At 42.6% G+C, this 19,715-nt stretch overlaps 2 protein-coding genes across 2 annotated transcripts in view; one reads left to right on the forward strand and one right to left on the reverse strand.

Moving 5' to 3' along the window:
* Positions 1 to 5,073, reverse strand: part of LOC129519965 (S-adenosyl-L-methionine-dependent tRNA 4-demethylwyosine synthase TYW1) — a 213,518-nt gene extending 208,445 nt beyond the window's left edge. Inside the window, exons 1-3 of the mRNA XM_055340814.1 lie at positions 4,914 to 5,073; positions 4,058 to 4,188; positions 3,332 to 3,484 (exon numbers count right to left, since the gene is read on the reverse strand). Of these exons, the coding sequence (XP_055196789.1) occupies positions 3,332 to 3,484; positions 4,058 to 4,188; positions 4,914 to 4,917 (288 nt within the window). The 5' untranslated portion in view covers positions 4,918 to 5,073. The remainder of the gene's footprint in view (positions 1 to 3,331; positions 3,485 to 4,057; positions 4,189 to 4,913) is intronic.
* An 894-nt stretch (positions 5,074 to 5,967) lies between these two features.
* On the forward strand, positions 5,968 to 15,735 carry SBDS (SBDS ribosome maturation factor). The gene is made up of 5 exons (XM_055341205.1): positions 5,968 to 6,214; positions 6,767 to 6,896; positions 11,766 to 11,966; positions 13,071 to 13,235; positions 14,967 to 15,735. The coding sequence occupies exons 1-5, from the start codon at positions 6,087 to 6,089 to the stop codon at positions 15,093 to 15,095; spliced, it is 753 nt and encodes a 250-aa protein (XP_055197180.1). The 5' UTR covers positions 5,968 to 6,086; the 3' UTR covers positions 15,096 to 15,735.
* Positions 15,736 to 19,715: the final 3,980 nt, after the last annotated feature.

Consider the following 19,715-nt stretch of genomic DNA (forward strand, 5'->3'; position numbering starts at 1 on the left):
TCGGGCTCCCGGCGCATGGAGCCTGCTTCTCCCTCTGCCTGTGTCTCTGCCTCTCTCTCTCTCTCTCTCTCTCTGTATGACTATCGTAAATAAATAAATAAATAAATAAATAAATAAATAAATAAATAAATAAATAAAATTTAAAAAAGAAAGTAAAACAACAGCATTTACTATAAACTGCATAGGAATAACAGGGAAAAGAGAGAATTCAAAGGGTTTTGGGGGGTTTTTTTGTTTTGTTTTGGTTTGTTTGTTTTTTAGCAGGAAACCAGAATGATGAACTTGCCATTTACTGAAATGGTAAAGATCCTAAATGGAAAAGTTTGTGTAAAAAATTGAGAGTTCAGTTGGAATGTACTAATTTTGGGATGCCTACTAAACATCACATGAAGATCTAAGATAGGCCACTGGATATGAGAGTCTGGAATTGAGGGGAACAGACTAAATTTAAGGGCATCTGGGTGGCTCAGTGGTTGAGCATCTGCCTTTGGCTCAGGGAGTGATCCCAGAGTCACAGGATCAAGTCCCGCATCGGGATCCCTGCATGGAGCCTGCTTCTCCCTCTGCCTGTGTCTCTGTCTCTCTGTCTCTGTCTCTCTCATGAATAAATAATAAAACATTTTTGTAAATAAAAACATAAGTTTAGAGTCCACCACTGAATACAGGCAGATCAAATACAGCCCTCCATTTGTTTCTACAGGATCCCTCCTGGGATCCAGTCATGCCATTTATTTACATGTTATCTGTGATTGTTTCCACACTACGCCACAGACCTGAGTAGCTACAACAAAAGACTGTATGGCTCACAAAAACCACACACCTAAAAACATATAAAATAAAACATCTTGCCCTTTATAGAAGAAGCCGGTCAAATTGTATCTAATGTAAAGCTCTAGATAACAAGATCCCTTCGTACAATGAGTACGGATAAAGACATGATCTCAAAGACTGTGCCCCAGGACACTTCTATCTTAAAGATCAAGAAGATGAGGGGAAATCTGCAAATGACAGTGAGGGAAACTAGCCTTGGCCAAGTAGGAGGATGACCCAGAGAACACTGTCAAGTAAGATGAAGAGTGAGAATTAATTAGCAACATAGAAGTCAATGGGAACATGTTGGGGCATGTGAGCTCCACAAGAGTGGTCCAAGGAAAACAAGAGTAGGGAAATTGTGGAGATGTGGAGATGGTGGCACAGACACCTTCAAAGGGCTTTACTCTAAAAAACAAAAAACTGAAGTGGTAGCTAGAGGAGGGAGGTGGGCCAATAGGTCACATGACATGCCCTGACCCACCATGCACACAGCATCTGGTAAAAACTTAGAGAACACAAACCTGTTCACTCATTAACAGAGAAAATCCACAACAGCTATCCCGTCATTCTGTCGTAAATATTAACAGAAAATCATGGACCACCAAGATGGACGAGAATAAGCAGGAAAGAGAAATAGCAGCATCAGAAAAACTGAGAAAGCAGATAAATCAGGAAGCAGAAAAACGAATTTATTCAGATATTTTTTTAAGTTATTAATAAGGTAAAATTGAAAAAATGGCATTTTTGCAACTAAAAACTTAATAGCTAAAATAAAACATTCAAAAAAAAATGTTTGAAATTGAAATCCCACAAGCCAGAATAAAAAGTTACAAAAAGTAAGACAGAAAATATTAAAGACAAGCCATCCAGGGACACCTGGGTGGCTCAGTGGTTGAGCATCTGCCTTTGACTCAGGTCATGATCCCGGAGTCCTGGGATCGAGTTCTGCATCAGGCTTCCTGCATGGAGCCTACTTGTCCCTCTGCCTATGTCTCTGCCTCTCTTTCTTTCTCTGTCTCTCATGAATAAATAAATAAAATCTTGAAAAAAAAAAAAAAAAAAGACAAGCCATCCAAAAACCCTAACATCCAACTAAGAGTCCCAGAAAGAAAAAAAAAGAGAAAACGGAAGGGAAAAATAGTTGCCCAAGAAACATTAGAAAAAATGCTCACAAATCTTCAAAAGGGCCCAAGTGTCCAGCACAATAGCTAAAAAAAGAACCAATGCAGACACGATCACAAGAAAGTTCTGAACATCAAGGACAAAGAAAGGATTCTAAAAGCTTCAAAAAATAAGCAATAAAAAAATAATCATGTCATATACAAAGGAATGAAGAGACTAGCCATCTAAAGACAATGAAGTGACACCTTCAAAACTGTAAGGAAAAACTAATCTTCCATACCCAAACAAATATGAAACCATTAAATGTGAAAGCAGAATAAAGAAATTCAAATGGCACAACTTTAAGGAGGGGCATCTAACCCATATCAACAAAGAGGTGGCCAACAATAAAGCCACTGAGAGTTAAGGAATGTCTGTGTTAACTAATATAAGCAGTCGATAACTTTTAAACTAGCTTTGATAATCTAGAAACACAAAACACGCACAGGTTAAAAATATAGCCATCAGAAAAACTAAAAATAAAAAATAGTTAAAAAGAGATTCACTAGAGAATACTTTTCATTATGAACCCTCCATATGCCTGGATTTGTTACAATCTGCAGTGTTGACCTGATCTTTCAAAAAAAAATTATAAACACATGAGAGAGGCTATGAATGAGATCTTTTATAATAACATCAAAGGACTTTGTTTTGGCTGCTCTGACGTCATTTTTACATTTCTTCAGTTTCCGGCCTCTGTTGCTTAGGGTTGAACTTAATATTTTGTGACCTTCAACTCAGAACTTATACTGAAGTTCTGAAAAACTAAGAAATATTCTTCTACAAAACATCCACAAGAGGGCAGTCCAACAATCTTTAGTACTACAGAAAAATAGATGTTGATTCGTTTATGTTCGCCTTAGAATCTTTACCTAGAAAGCAATAAATAGCTGTGGTCTTCACAATGAAGAAACCTGCAGCATATACATCTACAGCATCTATCTACTTTAAACAGTATTCAATGTCTATTATTAACACTCTTAACGCTATTAAGTCAGAATACATCGTATTAAGTAGATATGTGAAATTGTGAAAGTCAGGGCCCAGACGGGCCCCTACTGCTAACAGTCCCTTTTCACTACCTCCTACTTCTACACCAACCATCAATAACAAGCTTAGAACTCTCCATTCTCCTGAGGTAGAAGCAAGCTTCAGACAGTGACCATCAGACACCACCAACCAGCTGGAATTGGGCACAAGAGATAAAAATCCACCCACCACCCCAGAAAGGAAAAATGTTATGTTGGAAAAGGGAAAAAAGAAGATTGAAAAAAAAAAAAATTAGAAGACCAATTCCATTTTTAGAAGCAATCTTATATCAGAAAACCCAAGAAAAAGTATCACGTAAAGTTTTTACCTTTGCTGTTCCAGTCTGGGAACCATAGAAAATCTTCACTCCAGATACAAAGACTTCCTTGTTTTGAAGAGAGATACAACCATTTGTCATCAAATCCCCGGTTGCTTTTGGAACAGAATTCTCCTGTGATTTCTTGCCCTTTAAAATAAACAGCTGCACAAAATTCATCGAGTTTGAATCTTTTTCTAACTCCAATAGGGATGAAAACTAGCACAGATACTAACTGATTTTACTATTCTCTTAATCTTTCTGCTGTACTCTGCAAATATTAACCTCTTGGTATAATCAGGTCCTTTAAAGGCTGGATCCACATTTTTTAAGACTGTAAAGATTCCTAAGACAAATCTATACATACATCCACCCATAATGTGCTTTAGTGGAATAACAGTAGGAATTGATTTACTGATCCTTAATTATGGTAAGAAAAGAGAAGACTACTGCCCTTCGAAGACGCTAAACAGATTTTTTTTACAAAAGTCTTAGTTTTCATTACAAAATCTTCCTGTATCTTAAGACTGAGACTCCAAAGCCCAGCAAAGAAAACATAAATAACTTAGTCTATAATAACTGAGAATAAATTGTTTAGGCATTTAAAAAAAAGGTCTGGAAACCAACAAACAAGAGTGACCTTCGTTCCTCTTAGCTCTCCTGAAAATCTTAGAAAATCTGCGCTGTAAATTACAAATCTAATGCCTTAATACTCTCATATAAAAAATAACCACTTACCTGCTTCCTGAGGACAATCTGGAAACAAATCCAAAGGCTAATGCCAAAGGCAAAGCCCAAATATATGTAAAACCTGTTTATCCATAATGATATTACAGGTGAAGAGAAGTCCCATGTATCCAAAAAAGGATCTAAATTTAAAATGACACATACACGTAATTTTATTTAAAGCTACATATACAAAGCTACTCATCCTTATTTTTTAAGAATAAAAAATAAAATAAAACCAACTTTCGTATTGAACTCGGCTAAGAAACCTATAAAAAATCGACTCTAATAAAAATAGTAAACCACTGCATGTAAAGGATAATGATAAAATTAACATAACGATAATGCTAACTCAGAAAAAGACACAAAATTGTTCCTTCATTTGGACAGAGCGTTAGGAAGCAGGAGAACTCGAAACTCTTCGTGTGTAATTGCGAATCGGCTTTGCTTTGTTTTCTGCGGCCCATAAGAAAATGAGGGGTTCTCAACCGACATCACACCTCCTGTCTTGGAGGGACGTTTGAATGCAACCGGTCTCAAATGCTGAACCCGGAGGCCGTTTCAGAAGGGGGGGGGGGGCCTAAATGTACAGGCGGGAAGGACCGAGAGCCCTCAACACACGTGGGCAAGCAGAGTGAGCAGTTTTCTCGTCGTCTCACTCGAGGCCAGAAGCACCGCTCCCTCTGCGCTCAGCCCCAGCCTCACGAGGCAGAGCCCGGCCGCGCTCAGCGGCTCCGGCCCCGGCGGACGAGCGCCGCCACCGCCTCTGAAGGACGGCCCGGGGGCGCGCTCCGCCCCGACAGGCTCCTACACAGACGGCTTCCTCTCCCCTCCCGCCTCACGAGTTCTGCCCGCCGGGGGCCCTTACCCATTCTCTTCAGAGCCCAAGCCCTGCGGCCCGACACACGAGGCCTGCAGACCTGAGAAACCTGGCGGCCGGCGAGGACATCAGGGGACGACTACAGCTACCTCGAAGCACTAGCGTCGCACCCCAAACCCGCCGCGCCGGGGGCCGCCATGCCACTCGCCAGCCCGACGGGATTGGCTCAGAGGGGAAGGGGCGGGCCCCGAGGGAGGGCGGGCCCCGAGGGAAGCCCCGCCCAGAGCTCCGCGCGTTGGAACCGGAGCCCTCCCGGCCCCGCTCGGATTGGCTAAGGGGGGAAGGGGCGGGCCCCGAGGGGAGCCCCGCCCACGGCCGAGGGAAAGCAGCGCGCGGAGCCGGTCCAAACACTCCGGCTTTGGAGCAGAGGGGCGGGGGGCGGGGGGCGGGCCCCTAAGGGAATGAGGCCATGAAAGGGGGGGACACAGGGGGAAAAACCGGGGAAAGGCCGGGCATTGAGAGGGTGCCGTCAACCGAATGCAATGTTTGGTCCCGTTTGGACCTCAGCTGAGACACACTGTAAAAAAGGCATTATTTCGGGAAATTTGGCTATGGCCGGGCTGTTAGAGGGTCTTAAGAATCTCGGTTGATCTTGTTGGGTGCGTCTGTGAGGATACAATGACGTGTTTAAAGCTGGGAGCTTGTCATGTGCTTTGAACTACTCCCGACAAAAAAATAGGACGAGAATGGCAAAATGTTGATAATTGTTGAAGTGGGATGATGGGCTTAAGGGAGTTGTTCATCGTGCTTTTTTCTCGACTTTTTTTATCTTACAACTTTTCCACAATAAAAGGGGAAGGTGGGTGTGGCCCCGAGCTGCGGAACCACGAGCCGCCGACGCGACGCTCCCACCCGGCCGCTGAAACATCAACTTGGCCAGCAGCTCGGGGCTCTTGAGCTCCTGGGCGGAACTACATTACCTCCCGGAAGAGCGCCTCTCCTGTCGGGCGCGGAGCGATGTCGTAAAAGCCACAGTGCGCAGGCGTTGCTGCTCGCTTTTCCTCTGCCGGGTTCGGCCACACCTGACGCCTGCGCAGTAAGTCCGCCGGCTGTGCTGTGGCGGCCGCCGGGGCAGTTGGCGGTCGGGCCGCGCGCCGCCGGGTCGTCACGGGAGGTGCGGGCGGCCCCGAGGCGGGCGGCGCGGGTGTGTGAGCAGCGGCCATGTCCATCTTCACCCCCACCAACCAGATCCGCCTCACCAACGTGGCGGTGGTGCGCATGAAGCGCGCCGGGAAGCGCTTCGAGATCGCCTGCTACAAAAACAAAGTGGTGGGCTGGCGGAGCGGCGTGTGAGTGAGCCTCCCCCTGCGGGCGGGCGGGCGGGCGGGCGGACGGGCGGGGCCCTCGGGCCGCGGGAGGGCCGCCGCGAGCGCCCACTGCCCCCCCGGCGTAGCGCCTCGTCACGGCCCTCCTCCGCTCGGGCGGCGCGGTTTGGGTCGGGCTGTCGCGGCTGGGGACTTAAGAGCTACGGCCCGGGAGCCCCCACCTGGGGGTCTTCTGCCGCAGTAACGTCGAAGGGCCGCGACCGAGTCTTGAGGCGTCCGTGGGTCTCCGCCCGCTGGTCCCGCGTGCTGCCATCTAGGGGTCGGTGGCCCCGGCGGCGGCGCCGCGCCCTCCTCCGCCCCGCACCCCCTGCGGCCCGCCTCCCGCTCCCAGGCGGTTTTCTCCGGAGGAGAGGTGGGGCCGCAGGCGCGCCGCTCAGTTTCCAGGGCTCCCTCTCCCTGGGGGTCAGTTGGGAGCATTTGTTGTTTCTTGCCCTTTATGTTGTTGCCGTCTTGTATCTGTGAATGAATTTCCGAGTTTCTACTGTGTTCACTTCGAATTTTCTCTTCTGTCCTAAGGGAAAAAGACCTTGATGAAGTTCTGCAGACCCACTCAGTGTTCGTAAACGTTTCTAAAGGTCAGGTTGCAAAGAAGGAAGATCTGATCAGTGCCTTTGGAACAGATGACCAGACAGAAATCTGTAAGCAGGTGAGTTCCAGCAGCTACAGCCTAATCAACCCTAATGTTCTTTATAGCAGAACAACTTAGAGGTATGTTAAGCTTTAAAACATTATTTTGGGGGCGGGGGGAGTGAATTATCCTACAATAACTTGACCTAAATATCATCACTTCTTTTTTTTTTTTTCTTTTAAGAGAAAGAGGTGGGGGAGGGGCAAAGGGAGAGGGAAAGAGAAAATCTCAAGCAGGCTCCATGCCCAGCACGGAACCCAACTCGGAACCCAACTGGAGGCTTGATGTCACATGATGGTGACCTGAGCCCCAATCAAAAGTCAGAGGCTTAATGAGCTGAGCCACCCAGGTGCCTCTGTAGCATCACTTTGTTAATTGAAGTATAATTAAATTAGTGATAAGTCCTGTCACCACCTGTCACTGAAGTGTTATTATAGTCTTACTAAATATAGTACATATGCTGTTCTTTTCATCTGTGACTTATTTTATTTTTTTCAAATTTTATAAATTAATTTTTATCGGTGTTCAGTTTGCCACCATACAGAATAACACCCAGTGCTCATCCCGTCAAGTGTACCCCTCAGTGCCCGTCACCCATTCACCCCCACCCCCCGCCCTCCTCCCCCTCCACCACCCCTAGTTCATTTCCCAGAGTTAGAAGTCTTCATGTTCTGTCTCCCTTTCTGATATTTCTCACACATTTCTTCTCCCTTCTCTTATATTCCCTTTCACTATTATTCATATTCCCCAAATGAATGAGAACATACACTGTTTGTCCTTCTCCGGTTACTGTGGCCAAGTTCAAAAAGGGTGTTGCCTGAGTTCTCCTCTGGGATTTTGATGGAATCTTGTCTCACATTTAGATCTTTCATCTATTTTGAGTTTATCTTTGTGTATGGTGCAAGAGAGTGGTCTAGTTTCATTCTTCTGCATGTGGATGTCCAATTTTCCCAGCACCATCTATTGAAGAGACTGTCTTTCTTCCAGTGGATCGTCTTTCCTCCTTTATCGTATATTAGTTGACCATAAAGTTCAGGGTCCACTTCTGGGTTCTCTGTTCTGTTCCATTGATCTATGTGTCTGTTTTTGTGCCAGTACCACACTGTCTTGATGAACACAGCTTTGTAGTACAACCTGAAATCTGGCATTGTGATGCCCCCAGATATGGTTTTCTTTTTTAAAATTCCCCTGGCTGTTTGGGGTCTTTTCTGATTCCACACAAATCTTAAAATAATTTGTTCTAAGTCTCTGAAGAAAGTCCATGGTATTTTGATAGGGATTGCATTATACGTGTAAATTGCCCTGGGTAACATTGACATTTTCACAATATTAATTCTGCCAATCCATGAGCATGGAATATTTTTCCATCTCTTTGTGTCTTCCTCAATTTCTTTCAGAAGGGTTCTATAGTTTTTAGGGTATATTTTGAGAACCATTTGAATGGTAAATGGTTCTCCAACCTTTTATTTTCAGGTTGTAGGTGTCCTTCTGTCTAAAATGAGTCTCTTGTAGACAGCAAATAGATGGGTCCTGCTTTTTTATCCAGTCTGAAACCCTGCGCCTTTTGATGGGGTCATTAAGCCCATTCACGTTCAGAGTTACTATTGACAGATATGAGTTTAGTGTCATCATGATATCTATTTAGTCCTTGTTTTTGTGGATTGTTCCACTGAACTTCTTCTTAAAGGGGAGTTTTAAGAGTCCCCCTTAAAATTTCTTGCAGAGCTGGTTTGGAGGTCACATATTCTTTCAGTTCCTGCCTGTCTTGGAAGCTCTTTATCTCTCCTTCCATTTTGAATGAGAGCCTTGCTGGATAAAGTATTCTTGGTTACATGTTCTTCTCATTTAGGACCCTGAATACATCCTGCCAGCCCTTTCTGGCCTGCCACGTCTCTGTGGAGAGGTCTGCTGTTACCCTAATATTCCTCCCCATGAAAGTCAGGGACTTCTTGTCTCTTGCTGCTTTAAGGATCTTCTCTTTATCTTTGGAATTTGCAAGCTTCACTATTAAATGTCGAGGTGTTGAACGGTTTTTATTGATTTTAGGGGGGGATCTCTCTATTTCCTGGATCTGAATGCCTGTTTCCCTTCCCAGATTGGGAAAGTTTTCAGCTAGGATTTGTTCAAATACATATTCTGGCCCTCTGTCCCTTTCGGCGCCCTCAGGAACCCCAATTAAACGTAGGTTTTTCTTCCTTAGAGTGTCATTTATTTGCCTTAATCTGTCTTCATGGTCCCTTAATTGATTGTCTCTTTTTTCCTCAGTTTCCCTCTTTGCCATTAACTTGTCTTCTATGTCACTCACTCGTTCTTCCACCTCGTTAACCCTCGTCGTTAGGACTTCTAGTTTGGATTGCATCTCATTCAATTGATTTTTAATTTCTGCCTGATTGGATCTAAATTCTGCAGTCATGAAGTCTCGTGAGTCCTTAATGCTTTTTTCTAGAGCCACCAGTAGCTGTAGAATAGTGCTTCTGAATTGGCTTTCTGACATTGAAGTGTAATCCAGATTTTGTAACTCTGTGGGAGAGAGGGCTGTTTCTGATTCTTTCTTTTGAGGTGAGGTTTTCCTTCTAGTCATTTTGCTCAGTGCAGAGTGGCCAGAAACAAGTTGTATTGGAACACGGGGGAGTATCACTGGTCCGTCTAGCTGGTCTTCTGGGGGAGGGGCCTGCTGTGCTGATTTTCAGGTGTTAGCACTTGGGGGAGCTGCTCTGCCCCTGCCTGCTGCCGGGCTCAGCCGGGGTTGTTTACCCCGTGGGGCCCCAGGAGGAACAGCCCCAGTTGCTATGGCAACTCTGGAAGCCTGGATTTAGCCTCCGCAGGAAGGGGCTCGGGGCTCTTGGTTCTCCGTCTGCAGGGCCTGGAGGCTCCGGGGCGGGGCCGCTGATCTGCTCAGCTCCGGGCAGGAGCGTCCTTGCTGTCCTGGGCCCTCCCGGCCTCTGCCTGTCCCAGGGGGAGGCCGGATCCTGGGCTGTGTCCCGGCGCCCTGTGCTCCAGGGCCTGCGCTGTTGGATTCGCGCTCCCGCCCCGCAGCCCCCTCCGCGGAGCCGCTTCCGAGCCCGAGCCCCTCCAAGCTGCTCCGAGCTGCAGCCCTTAGGGAGCTCGGCGCACTCTCCTGCGCTCGCAGGTGTCTGTTAGTGTCCCCGGGAGCCCGAGGGCATCCCCGCTCTCCTGGGTCCTGCTCCAACTCCCTGCGAGCCCCTTTCCGCCCGCCCGGGAAGGTTGGTGCAGCTCCTGCTTCTCCGGGACGGGGCTCTCCTGTCCTGGGGACACTCGCCCCGGCCTCACCCCGGCTCCTCGCGGGGCCCCTCCCCCTCGGAGGCCTTTTGTTTATTTCTTTCTTCCCCGTCTTCCTACCTTGATAGAAGCGCGAACTCTTCTCACTGCAGCATTCCAGCTGTTCTCTCTTTACATCTCAGGCCGAATTCGTAGATTTTCAGGATGGTTTGAAGGTTATCTAGGTAATTTGGTGGGGACAGGCGATTTGGGGACCCTGCTCTTCCGCCATCTTGCCCCTCCCCCTCGTCTGTGACTTATTTTAAAATGAAAAGCTTGAACCTCTTAATCCCCCTTATTTCACCTATTCCCCACCCACCTCCCCTCTAGCAGCAACTAGTTCTCTGTAGTTAAGAGTCTGTCTTTTTGTCTTTTTGTTTGTTCATCTGCTTTGTCTTAAATTCCACATATGTGTGAGATCATGCAGTGCTAGTCTTTCTTTGACTTCTTCCACTTAGCATTATACCCAGTAGGTCCACCCACATCATTGCAAATGGCAAGACTTACTCTTTTTGATGGCTGAGTACTATTCCATTGTGTATACATCCCCTTCATCCTTTCATCTGTCAGTGGACACTTAGGTTGTCCTAAGTCCAATGTCCAATATCATAGCTGTTACCAGTAAGGCTGCAGTAAACATAAAGGTGCATGTATCTTCAAGTCAGTGTTTCTGTTTTGGGGGGGTAAATACCCAGAGATGTGATTACTGGATCATATGGTAGTTCTACTTCTAATTTTTTGAGGAATCTCCACACTTTCCCACAGTGGCTGCACCAATTTGCTTTCCCACCAGCAGTGCATGAGAGTTCCTTTTTCTCTATGTCGTCACCAACACCATTTCTTGTTTTATGTTCATCCTAGCCATTCTGACAGGTGTGAGATGATAACTCATTATGGTTTTCATTTGCATTCCCTTGATGCAAATCATGTGATGTTGAGCATCTTTTCATGTGTCTTTTGGCCTTCTGGATGTCTTCTTAGAGAAAATGTCTGTTGAAGTTCTCTGTTTTAATAAGATTATTTGGCTTCTTTGTTGTGCAGTGCTGTTTTTAATAATTCAGGACATGAACAATTTTGCCAAGTCTAAAAATTAAATCTACTAAGTTGCCTTATTTTGTCCATTTATATATTTGTAGTGGAATATTCCTGAAAATAGAATTTCTTTTCAGGGTTTTCACCGTTTACAACTTTTACGAAATTGCCCTTTTCTCCACCTAAATAAGTTAAGATATTCGAGTACAAGATAAATCTAGTATATCCTTTAGGTGAAGGTCAAATTATTTCTTGTATATCAATAGCTGAGAAGGATGGAATTTAATTTTCTCCCCAAGTTCTTAATTCTTGCGGTTAGTTAACAAGTGATGTGCAATAAAGACATTGCTTATTTAAACCTGTTGGGGTTGGGGATCCCTGGGTGGTGCAGCGGTTTGGCGCCTGCCTTTGGCCCAGGGCGCGATCCTGGGGACCTGGGATCGAATCCCACGTCAGGCTGCCGGTACATGGAGCCTGCTTCTCTCTCTGCCTCTCTCTCTCTCTCTCTCTGTGTGTGACTATCATAAATAAAAAATTAAAAAAAATAAAAAATAAACCTGTTGGGGTTTTTTTTAGATTTTAACTAAAGGAGAGGTTCAAGTATCAGATAAAGAACGGCATACGCAGCTGGAGCAGATGTTCAGGGACATTGCAACTATCGTAGCTGACAAGTGTGTGAACCCTGAAACAAAGAGACCGTATACTGTTATCCTTATTGAGAGAGCCATGAAGGACATCCACTATTCAGTCAAAACCAATAAGAGTACAAAACAGCAGGTGAGTGGCTTTTAATGTCAAAAGGTGTCCACGTGAAAATCAATTTTCTCTGAAGAAAACATTAAGATAGTCGGTCTGTAATAATAAAATACTAGTTGGAAGCACTTGGGTCGGAGATTTGGGGGCAGGAGGAGGAAAAGATGGGGCTCGTAGGGAGGAGCAATGGAATTTTTTTTTTAACAAAGTACAGATGTACTACAACTCTCATCTCCTTTCCAAATCAGACCTTTAGAGATAAAACTTGGAGTTTTAAAGAGTTATTCCAACTCTGTATTTTAGATTTTATTTATTTATATGTAATTCACATGCCACACGAGTCATCTTTATAAAGGGAACAGTTCAGTGGTCTATTCACCAAGTTCCTGCAGTCTGCCCTAGTTTGACAATATTTCCATTGCCACCAAAAGAAATTCTTGTCAACATTAGCAGTCACTCCTTGTTTTCTCCCTCTTACAAGTGTTTGGCAAATTTGTTTTTCTGTTTTCTGTGGACTTTTCTATTCCAGACATTTCATGTAAATGGAATCATACAATATGTGTCCTTTAAAGGTTCCCACCTGTTATTGTACATGTCAGTACTTCATTCGTTCTTAGGACTTGATAATAACTTGTGTGGAAATACCATATTTTGTTCATGAATATTGGAGTTGTCTAATCCACCATTTCTATTACAGCCAAACTAGATGTATCATTCTGGTTTTGATTTGGATTTCCCTGGTAACTATGATTTCAGCATATTTTCATGTCATCTTTGGAAAAATCACTACTTGGACAATTTTTCAATCATTTGTGTTTTCATTATCAAGTTCTAAGGGTTCTGTATATATTCTGGATACTGATACCTCATCAAATGTGTGATTTGCTAGTATTTTCTCCTATTTAATGGGTTGTCTTTTCACTTTGTTGTTAGTTTTTTGAACCACAAAAGTTTGTATTCTTTAAGTGCAATTTATTTTTTCCTACTGATGTTTATGTTGTCTGTGTCCTGTTGAAGAACCGCCACCTAATTCAGCCAGGTGGAAACTGCTTTGTTTTGAATCCCTTAAAAAGCAATGCAGCAGAAGGGGCAAAGAAGCGGCCGTTGTTTTCAATTTTGTCTTGCTAGGCTTTGGAGGTGATAAAGCAGTTAAAGGAGAAAATGCAGATCGAACGTGCTCACATGAGACTCCGGTTCCTTCTCCCAGTGAATGAAGGGAAGAAGCTGAAAGAAAAGCTCAAGCCACTGATCAAGGTCATAGAGAGTGAAGACTACGGTCAGCAGTTAGAAATTGTAAGACAAAACACTCTTACTCTTTTGCTTCCTCGTTACCAAAGTAGTCTGTTCTCTAGTCGTAAATGTGTAATGAATATTTAGAAGGTAAGGACAGTAAGACATTTCCAGAAACCTCTTATTAATTAAGTAATAATTAAATAAAAATGTAAAGGTTTAAGTGAAATTAAGTTGTAGTTAAACACTTTGGATTTTTTTTTAGGTGATTCTGTGCTTATTTTGGATGAGAGTATATGTTTTACAGTGAGTCTCTTATTATGAGGAAATTGGAAATAAGACCAGTTGAACAGCCTCATTTACGACAGAACTTTTTTTTTTTTTTAAGATCCATTTATTTATTTGAGAGAAAGAGAATCTCAAGCCGACTCCCTGTTGAGCTCGGGGCCAGATACAGGGCTCAATCCTACAACCCTGAATTCATGATCTGAGCTGAAACCAAGGGTTAGGTGGTCAACCAACTGAACCACCCAGGTGCCCTATCACAGAACATTTTATAGAAGCAGCCAAAGCATTTTGTCTTAAAACCTCACCCTACAGTGTCAGACACAGTATAGATTACATTGTCTGCAAACTCATCCCTTCGGACTTTGCAGCAGCTTCAGTTCAAATGAGCTCTAGACTGGGATTGTTGAGCATTTCATTCTAAACGTGAAACAACACATCTGACATTCTGAAGTTCTCATATCTTTTCAAAACTTTACACGTGATTTCTAAATGGGCCTTCAAGATTTTCTCCTTCAGATGTCAATAAAAAGAGGTACTTTCCTAGAACTATAAATGTTCATGCTAAATTTTAGTACAAAAAGAACTATACTTTTCTAGTCCCATTCACTTTACAGCCAAGAAATCCAGAGAAGTCCTCAGACAGGGAGGTTGATGCCTGTCACAGGGCCTACATGCATAAAGACAGGGGCTGACTCTGGAAGACAGTATGAAGGTTCCTCAGAAAGTTGAAAATTGAAGTACGCTACAATATAGCAATTGCACTACTAGGCATTTACCCAAAGACACTGATTTGAAGGAGTATGTGCACCCTGGTGTCTATAGCAGTATTATCAACAATAGCCAAACTATAGAAAGAGCCCAAGTGTCCATCATCTGATGAATGGATAAAGTTGTGGTGTGTGTATATATATATACACACACACACACACACACACACACAGTGGAATATTATTCAGATAACAAAAAGAATGAAATCTTAGCATTTGCAATTATGTGGATGGATTAGAGGGTATTATTCTAAATGAAATAAGTCAGAGAAAGACAAATATCATATGATTTCACTCATGGGGAATTTAAGAAACCTAGCAGGTGAAAATAAGAGGGGAAAGACAAAAATAGAGATGCAAGCCATAAGAGACTCTTAATGATAGAGGACAAATTGAGGGTTGATGGAGAGAGGAGGTAGGTGGGGGATGGCCATTAAGGAGGGGACTAGTTATGATGAGCACTGGTTGCTATTACGTAAGCTTGAGTCACTAAATTCTACTCTTGAAACCAAAATTTCATTGTTATCTAACTAGAGTTTAAATAAAAATTGAGGGGGGGAGACGCTGGACTAGAACCCCGTCTGCTCCCCTGTGCATTGTCTTCGCTCTTTCATTGTAGAACTGTAGCAGCAGGGACATCCGGAAAGTGTCATGTGTTTGTCTTAGAGGAGTTAAAGCCGTGTTCATACTGTTGCTTTGCTCATCTTCATGTGGTGAGCAGCTGTGTTCCGTGTTTCAGGTGTGTCTAATTGACCCGGGCTGCTTCAGAGAAATTGATGAGCTAATAAAAAAGGAGACAAAAGGCAAAGGTTCTTTGGAAGTACTCAACTTGAAAGATGTGGAAGAAGGAGATGAGAAATTTGAATAACATCCATCAAGCTCTTCAGCTCTAAAACACTAAAGTATTTTCTTTTCCCACAGTCCTCTTTTCTGTGGTCTGCTAAATACTTGCTCAAACTGTTGGACATTTTCCATCTTTGTGGTAACATATATACAAAAAGACTTTCCTAATGAGTATTACACTGTGGGATTCATTTAGTTTTAATGATAAAGTGGGGTTTTAGGCAAAAACGAAAAATCCAAGCTGCAGAGGGCAGAGTAACATGTTGCTACTGTCTCGTGCCTTGTACTTTCCAATGTGCAAGTTATCTGAGGCAACTCTTGTGGGTAAAAAGTTAAACTTTGCGCATTATATGTGATAAGATAAATGCGGGAGGGTATGACAATATGACAAAAAGGGAGTGTTTGCTTAAGAAAACATAATGTCTTATATGTACTTAATGAAACGTGGCCTAATACAAAGTTTGGATGATGACTTCCTGATTATCTGAAAAATAGTTCTGTGATGACTGCAGGACTGAAGGAATATTCGTTAAATGTGCTGCCATAAACTAGATAATTCTCGGTAAAGAATAAAGTCATTTGTTTCTAATCCTTAAAGTTTATAATATATATTAATATAGCTGAATTATATGTAACCAATAAAACCACTCTTTATTTTTATTAAACTGTGTCTTGTGTTTCTAGACAGCTTCTAAGCTCCCTTTTCTCTGCCTTCTGTCTGGTAGGGTTGGAGAGTTCTCAGCAGGATGAAATAAGTCCTTTGAGGAATGGGGAGTGGTTAGAACAGGGCCTGTTCTGATGGACACCTGATAAATCTTAATCGTTTAGGAAGTAATTGAATATAAGTATTTTAGTACTTAAACACTTAAATGGACCACGTGCAAGTTTTTAAAAATCTTATCTTCAAAGGAGATACTCTATAGTGTTTTACTCAAAATTAACATGTGGTTGTGTTTCGTGGACAGAACTTTTTAACTGAGAGTTTTTTAATTGAACAGGTCCAGATGGGTTTTATAAGCACATAGAATTCACTGCTGATACAAGCACTCAGAAATGGCCCATTTGAAATTAGGAAGTTAAAGTTGCTTCTCATAGTGTTAGAAGAAATACTCCTGCTTGATAAGTTGAGAACACTATATGTAATGTTGAATCACTGTTTTGATACCAGTCCTTAAGATGGCCCTCTGACTGATTCCATTTTACTGGTACAGATTATTGTTTCATAAAGATGATCTAAACTCAAAGGCCCAGAAAATAATTTTAGCCAGTGAAGCTTATCTCCAGCTTAGATAATCAGTGTTTCAGGTTGGAAGTCCTCAAGATTGGAAATGTTCAGTAGCTGCATCTTGAGTAGGAAAGTTCACCAGTTAGAACATCTCCTTTAGTTTTCCTCATCCTCATTATTCATCTCCTAAAAAGCCAGACCTTTAAGAAATGTCAAATGTAGATCACCTGTGAGTCACACATTAAGCATTAAAAACTGTTTGCCTTATATAAATCTCATTACTCAAAAGTAGGTAAAAATTTTGGTTCTCAATCATGCTCCCAGGACCGGTGCTATAATGGGTTGTTTTAAAGTTCTAAGGATTGAGCTGTTTCTTTTGCTTCCTCAATACAAGCTGTATTGTGTATGTTTGGTCAAAATGATATTTTAGAATGAGTCCTTTCCTGTTGGCATAGCTTCTTTCTGCGAAGCGTTGCTTATACCCATTCACAATTGCTCCAGCCCATGGACCTCACACCACTTTGAAACCCCTCCTAGGCCTGGATTTCACCCTATGTTGCGTTCTGGAGAGCGGCTTACAAAATTCCCACCTGGCATGCTAGATGGTGAGCTCCTCAAGGGCAGGAGATGAGCCATTGTGCCTTTGGACCCAATAGACGTGGGATAAATGTCTGTGGAGTGATACGTGCTCTCTCAGTGAGGGCTGGCAGAGATGAGGATGGGAGATGACAAATTTGTCCAGTGAATGACTTGGTCAAATCCCTCTTTAAAGCTAGAACGGGTGTCAAGCTTTGAGCTAAAGCTTCCCACCCTTCATACTGATGCATGCTAATATGCCACTTGGTTTCTGGTCTGCACAGATGCACAGATTTCCCCCACCCCCACCACCCCCAGCCCTCAGAGTCTCTGCCTGCAACCAGTCTCTCTTACATTTATTTGCCCCAGGCTGTCATAAACACCTATACTCTGGACTGTGATGGGAAATGGGGTAGAATTCCCTGGGCGGCTCAGCGGTTTAGTGCCCGCCTTTGGCCCAGGGTGTGATCCTGGAGTCCTGGGATCGAGTCCCACATCAGGCTTCCTGCATGGAGCCCGCTTCTCCCTCTGCCTGTGTCTCTGCCTCTTGCTCTCTCTGTGTCTCTCATGAATGAATAAATATAATCTTAAAAAAAATAAAAACTCATAAGCAGTAGCTAACACCATTGATTTTTTTTTCCTGCATGCTACCCTCAAGCCCACATCATGAGGTTCTCTACAACTTTGGTAGTAATGAGTCTCGTTATCTTTGTAAGTTTTTTGCCAGCCTGCTCTCACATTACTGAAATTCAAAGTATTGGTTATTGGAAAACATTTTTCTGCTGCTGTACAATGGTGGATGGTTGCACATATTTTGCCATTAACAGTAATAGCTGAGGGGACAATGGCCATTGATTTTTCATCTCCATGTGTATATACCTATCATGGTACTTGGAAAGTTAATGAGTATAAGTGGAATTTTATGGCAACAATTCTGAGCTAAAAGTATAATCTTGACCTAAATATCATTTGGCTATTGCAGCTCCTACAGAGGAATGATTTCAGAATATACCTAGTTGAGTTGCTGGGGGCCCTTTCCAAATACCCTGAAAGAGTCTTCGGTTTCACCAAATTCCTAGTTGGATAAGATTTCTGGTTAACAGAGAGTGGAGGTAAATGAGTTGTGGAGTTAAGGCAGAGTCATTTTTACTGCAGAGGAAAGTAGACCTGTTTCCTACACTCACATCATATCTCAGGATGTTTTTCCACCTGTTGAGCCACTTGAATGCCCAAAAAATTCATGGTAGAACTCTTCTTGTGGTCACCAAGGATAGTTAACATACTTTTCAAGTGATGAGGTCCACAGGCTTATTTCTTACTGTCACATGGAGAGAAAGAATGAATCAAGACTAGAAATCTTGCATGTAATCAAGGTAAAATAGTTTATGGATTTACAAATAAAACTTTGCAGATTATATGGATACAAGAGTGGTTCAATATTCAATTTCACAACATCAAAAAAGGATAAAAACTATATGATCATTTCAATAGATGTAGAAAAACCATGTGACAACATATAACATCCATTCATGATAAAAACTCAACAAAGTAGGTTTAGAGGGAACACATCTCAATATAATAAAGGCCTTATATGAAGAACCCACCACTATCCTCTTAACTCGATGGCAAGAAAGAGCTTTTTCTGTAAGTTAAGGAACAAGACAGGATGTCCACTCTCACTTTTGTTCAACTTAGTACTGGAAATCCTAGCCACAGCAATCAGACAAGAAAAAGGAATAAAAGGCATCCAGATTTCTTTTTCTTTTTTTTTTTTTTTTTTTTTTTTTTTTTTTTTTTTTTTTTTTTTTTTTTTTGCATCCAGATTTCTAAGGAAGAAATAAAACTCACTATTTGCAGGCGCCTGAGTGGCTCAGTTGATTAAGCATCTGCCTTTAGCTTGGGCTGTGATCTCAGGGTCTGGGATCGAGTCCCTCATCCACCTCCCTGCTCAGTAGGGAGCCTGCTTCTCCCTCTGCCTCTCTCCCCCTTCTTGTGCTCTCTCTCTCTCTCACTCACACTGTCTCTCAAATGAATAATTTTTTTTAAAAAATTCAATATTTGCAAATGACATGATACTAAGGAAACCCCAAATAACCCACCAAAAAACTACTAGAACTGATAAATGAATTTGATAAGATGCAGGATTCAAAATAAGTGTACAGAAATCCATTGCATTTCTATACACTAATAATGAAGCAGCAGGACACCTGGGTGGCTCAGTTAAGCGACCAACTCTTGATTTTGGATCAGGTCGTGATCTCAGAGTCATGAGATTGAGCCCTGTGTCAGGCTCCTTGCTCATCGGGAGTCTGCTTAAGACTCTTTCCTTCTGCTTCTCTCCCTGCCCCCTCCTCTCCGCCACTCAAATCTCTTTCTCTCAAACAAATCTTAGAGAAAAAAAAAAAAGGCAGCAAAAAGAAACTAAGAAAACAATCCCATTTACAATTGCATAAAAAATAATAAAAATACCCGGAATAAACTTAACCAAGGAGGTGAAAGACGCTGTACTCAAACCTATAAAGCACCAATGAAAGAAATTGAAGACGACACAAACAAATGGAAAGACATCCCATGCTCGTGGACTGGAAGAACAAATACTGTTAAGAAGTCCATACTACCCAGAGCAATCTAGAGATTTAATGCAATCTCTACCACAACACTAACAACATTTTTCACAGAACAAGAACAAATAATCTTAAATTTTATATGGAACTACAAAAGACAAAGAATAGCCAAAGCAATCTCAAAAAAAGAAAACTAAAGCTGAAAATATCACAATTTCAGATTTCAAGATGCAATACATCAAAACAGTATGGTACTAGCACAGAAGTAAACACATAGATC

Source organism: Nyctereutes procyonoides, unplaced genomic scaffold (genome assembly GCF_905146905.1).
Source record: "Nyctereutes procyonoides isolate TBG_1078 unplaced genomic scaffold, NYPRO_anot_genome, whole genome shotgun sequence".
Taxonomy (NCBI): Eukaryota; Metazoa; Chordata; class Mammalia; order Carnivora; family Canidae; genus Nyctereutes; species Nyctereutes procyonoides.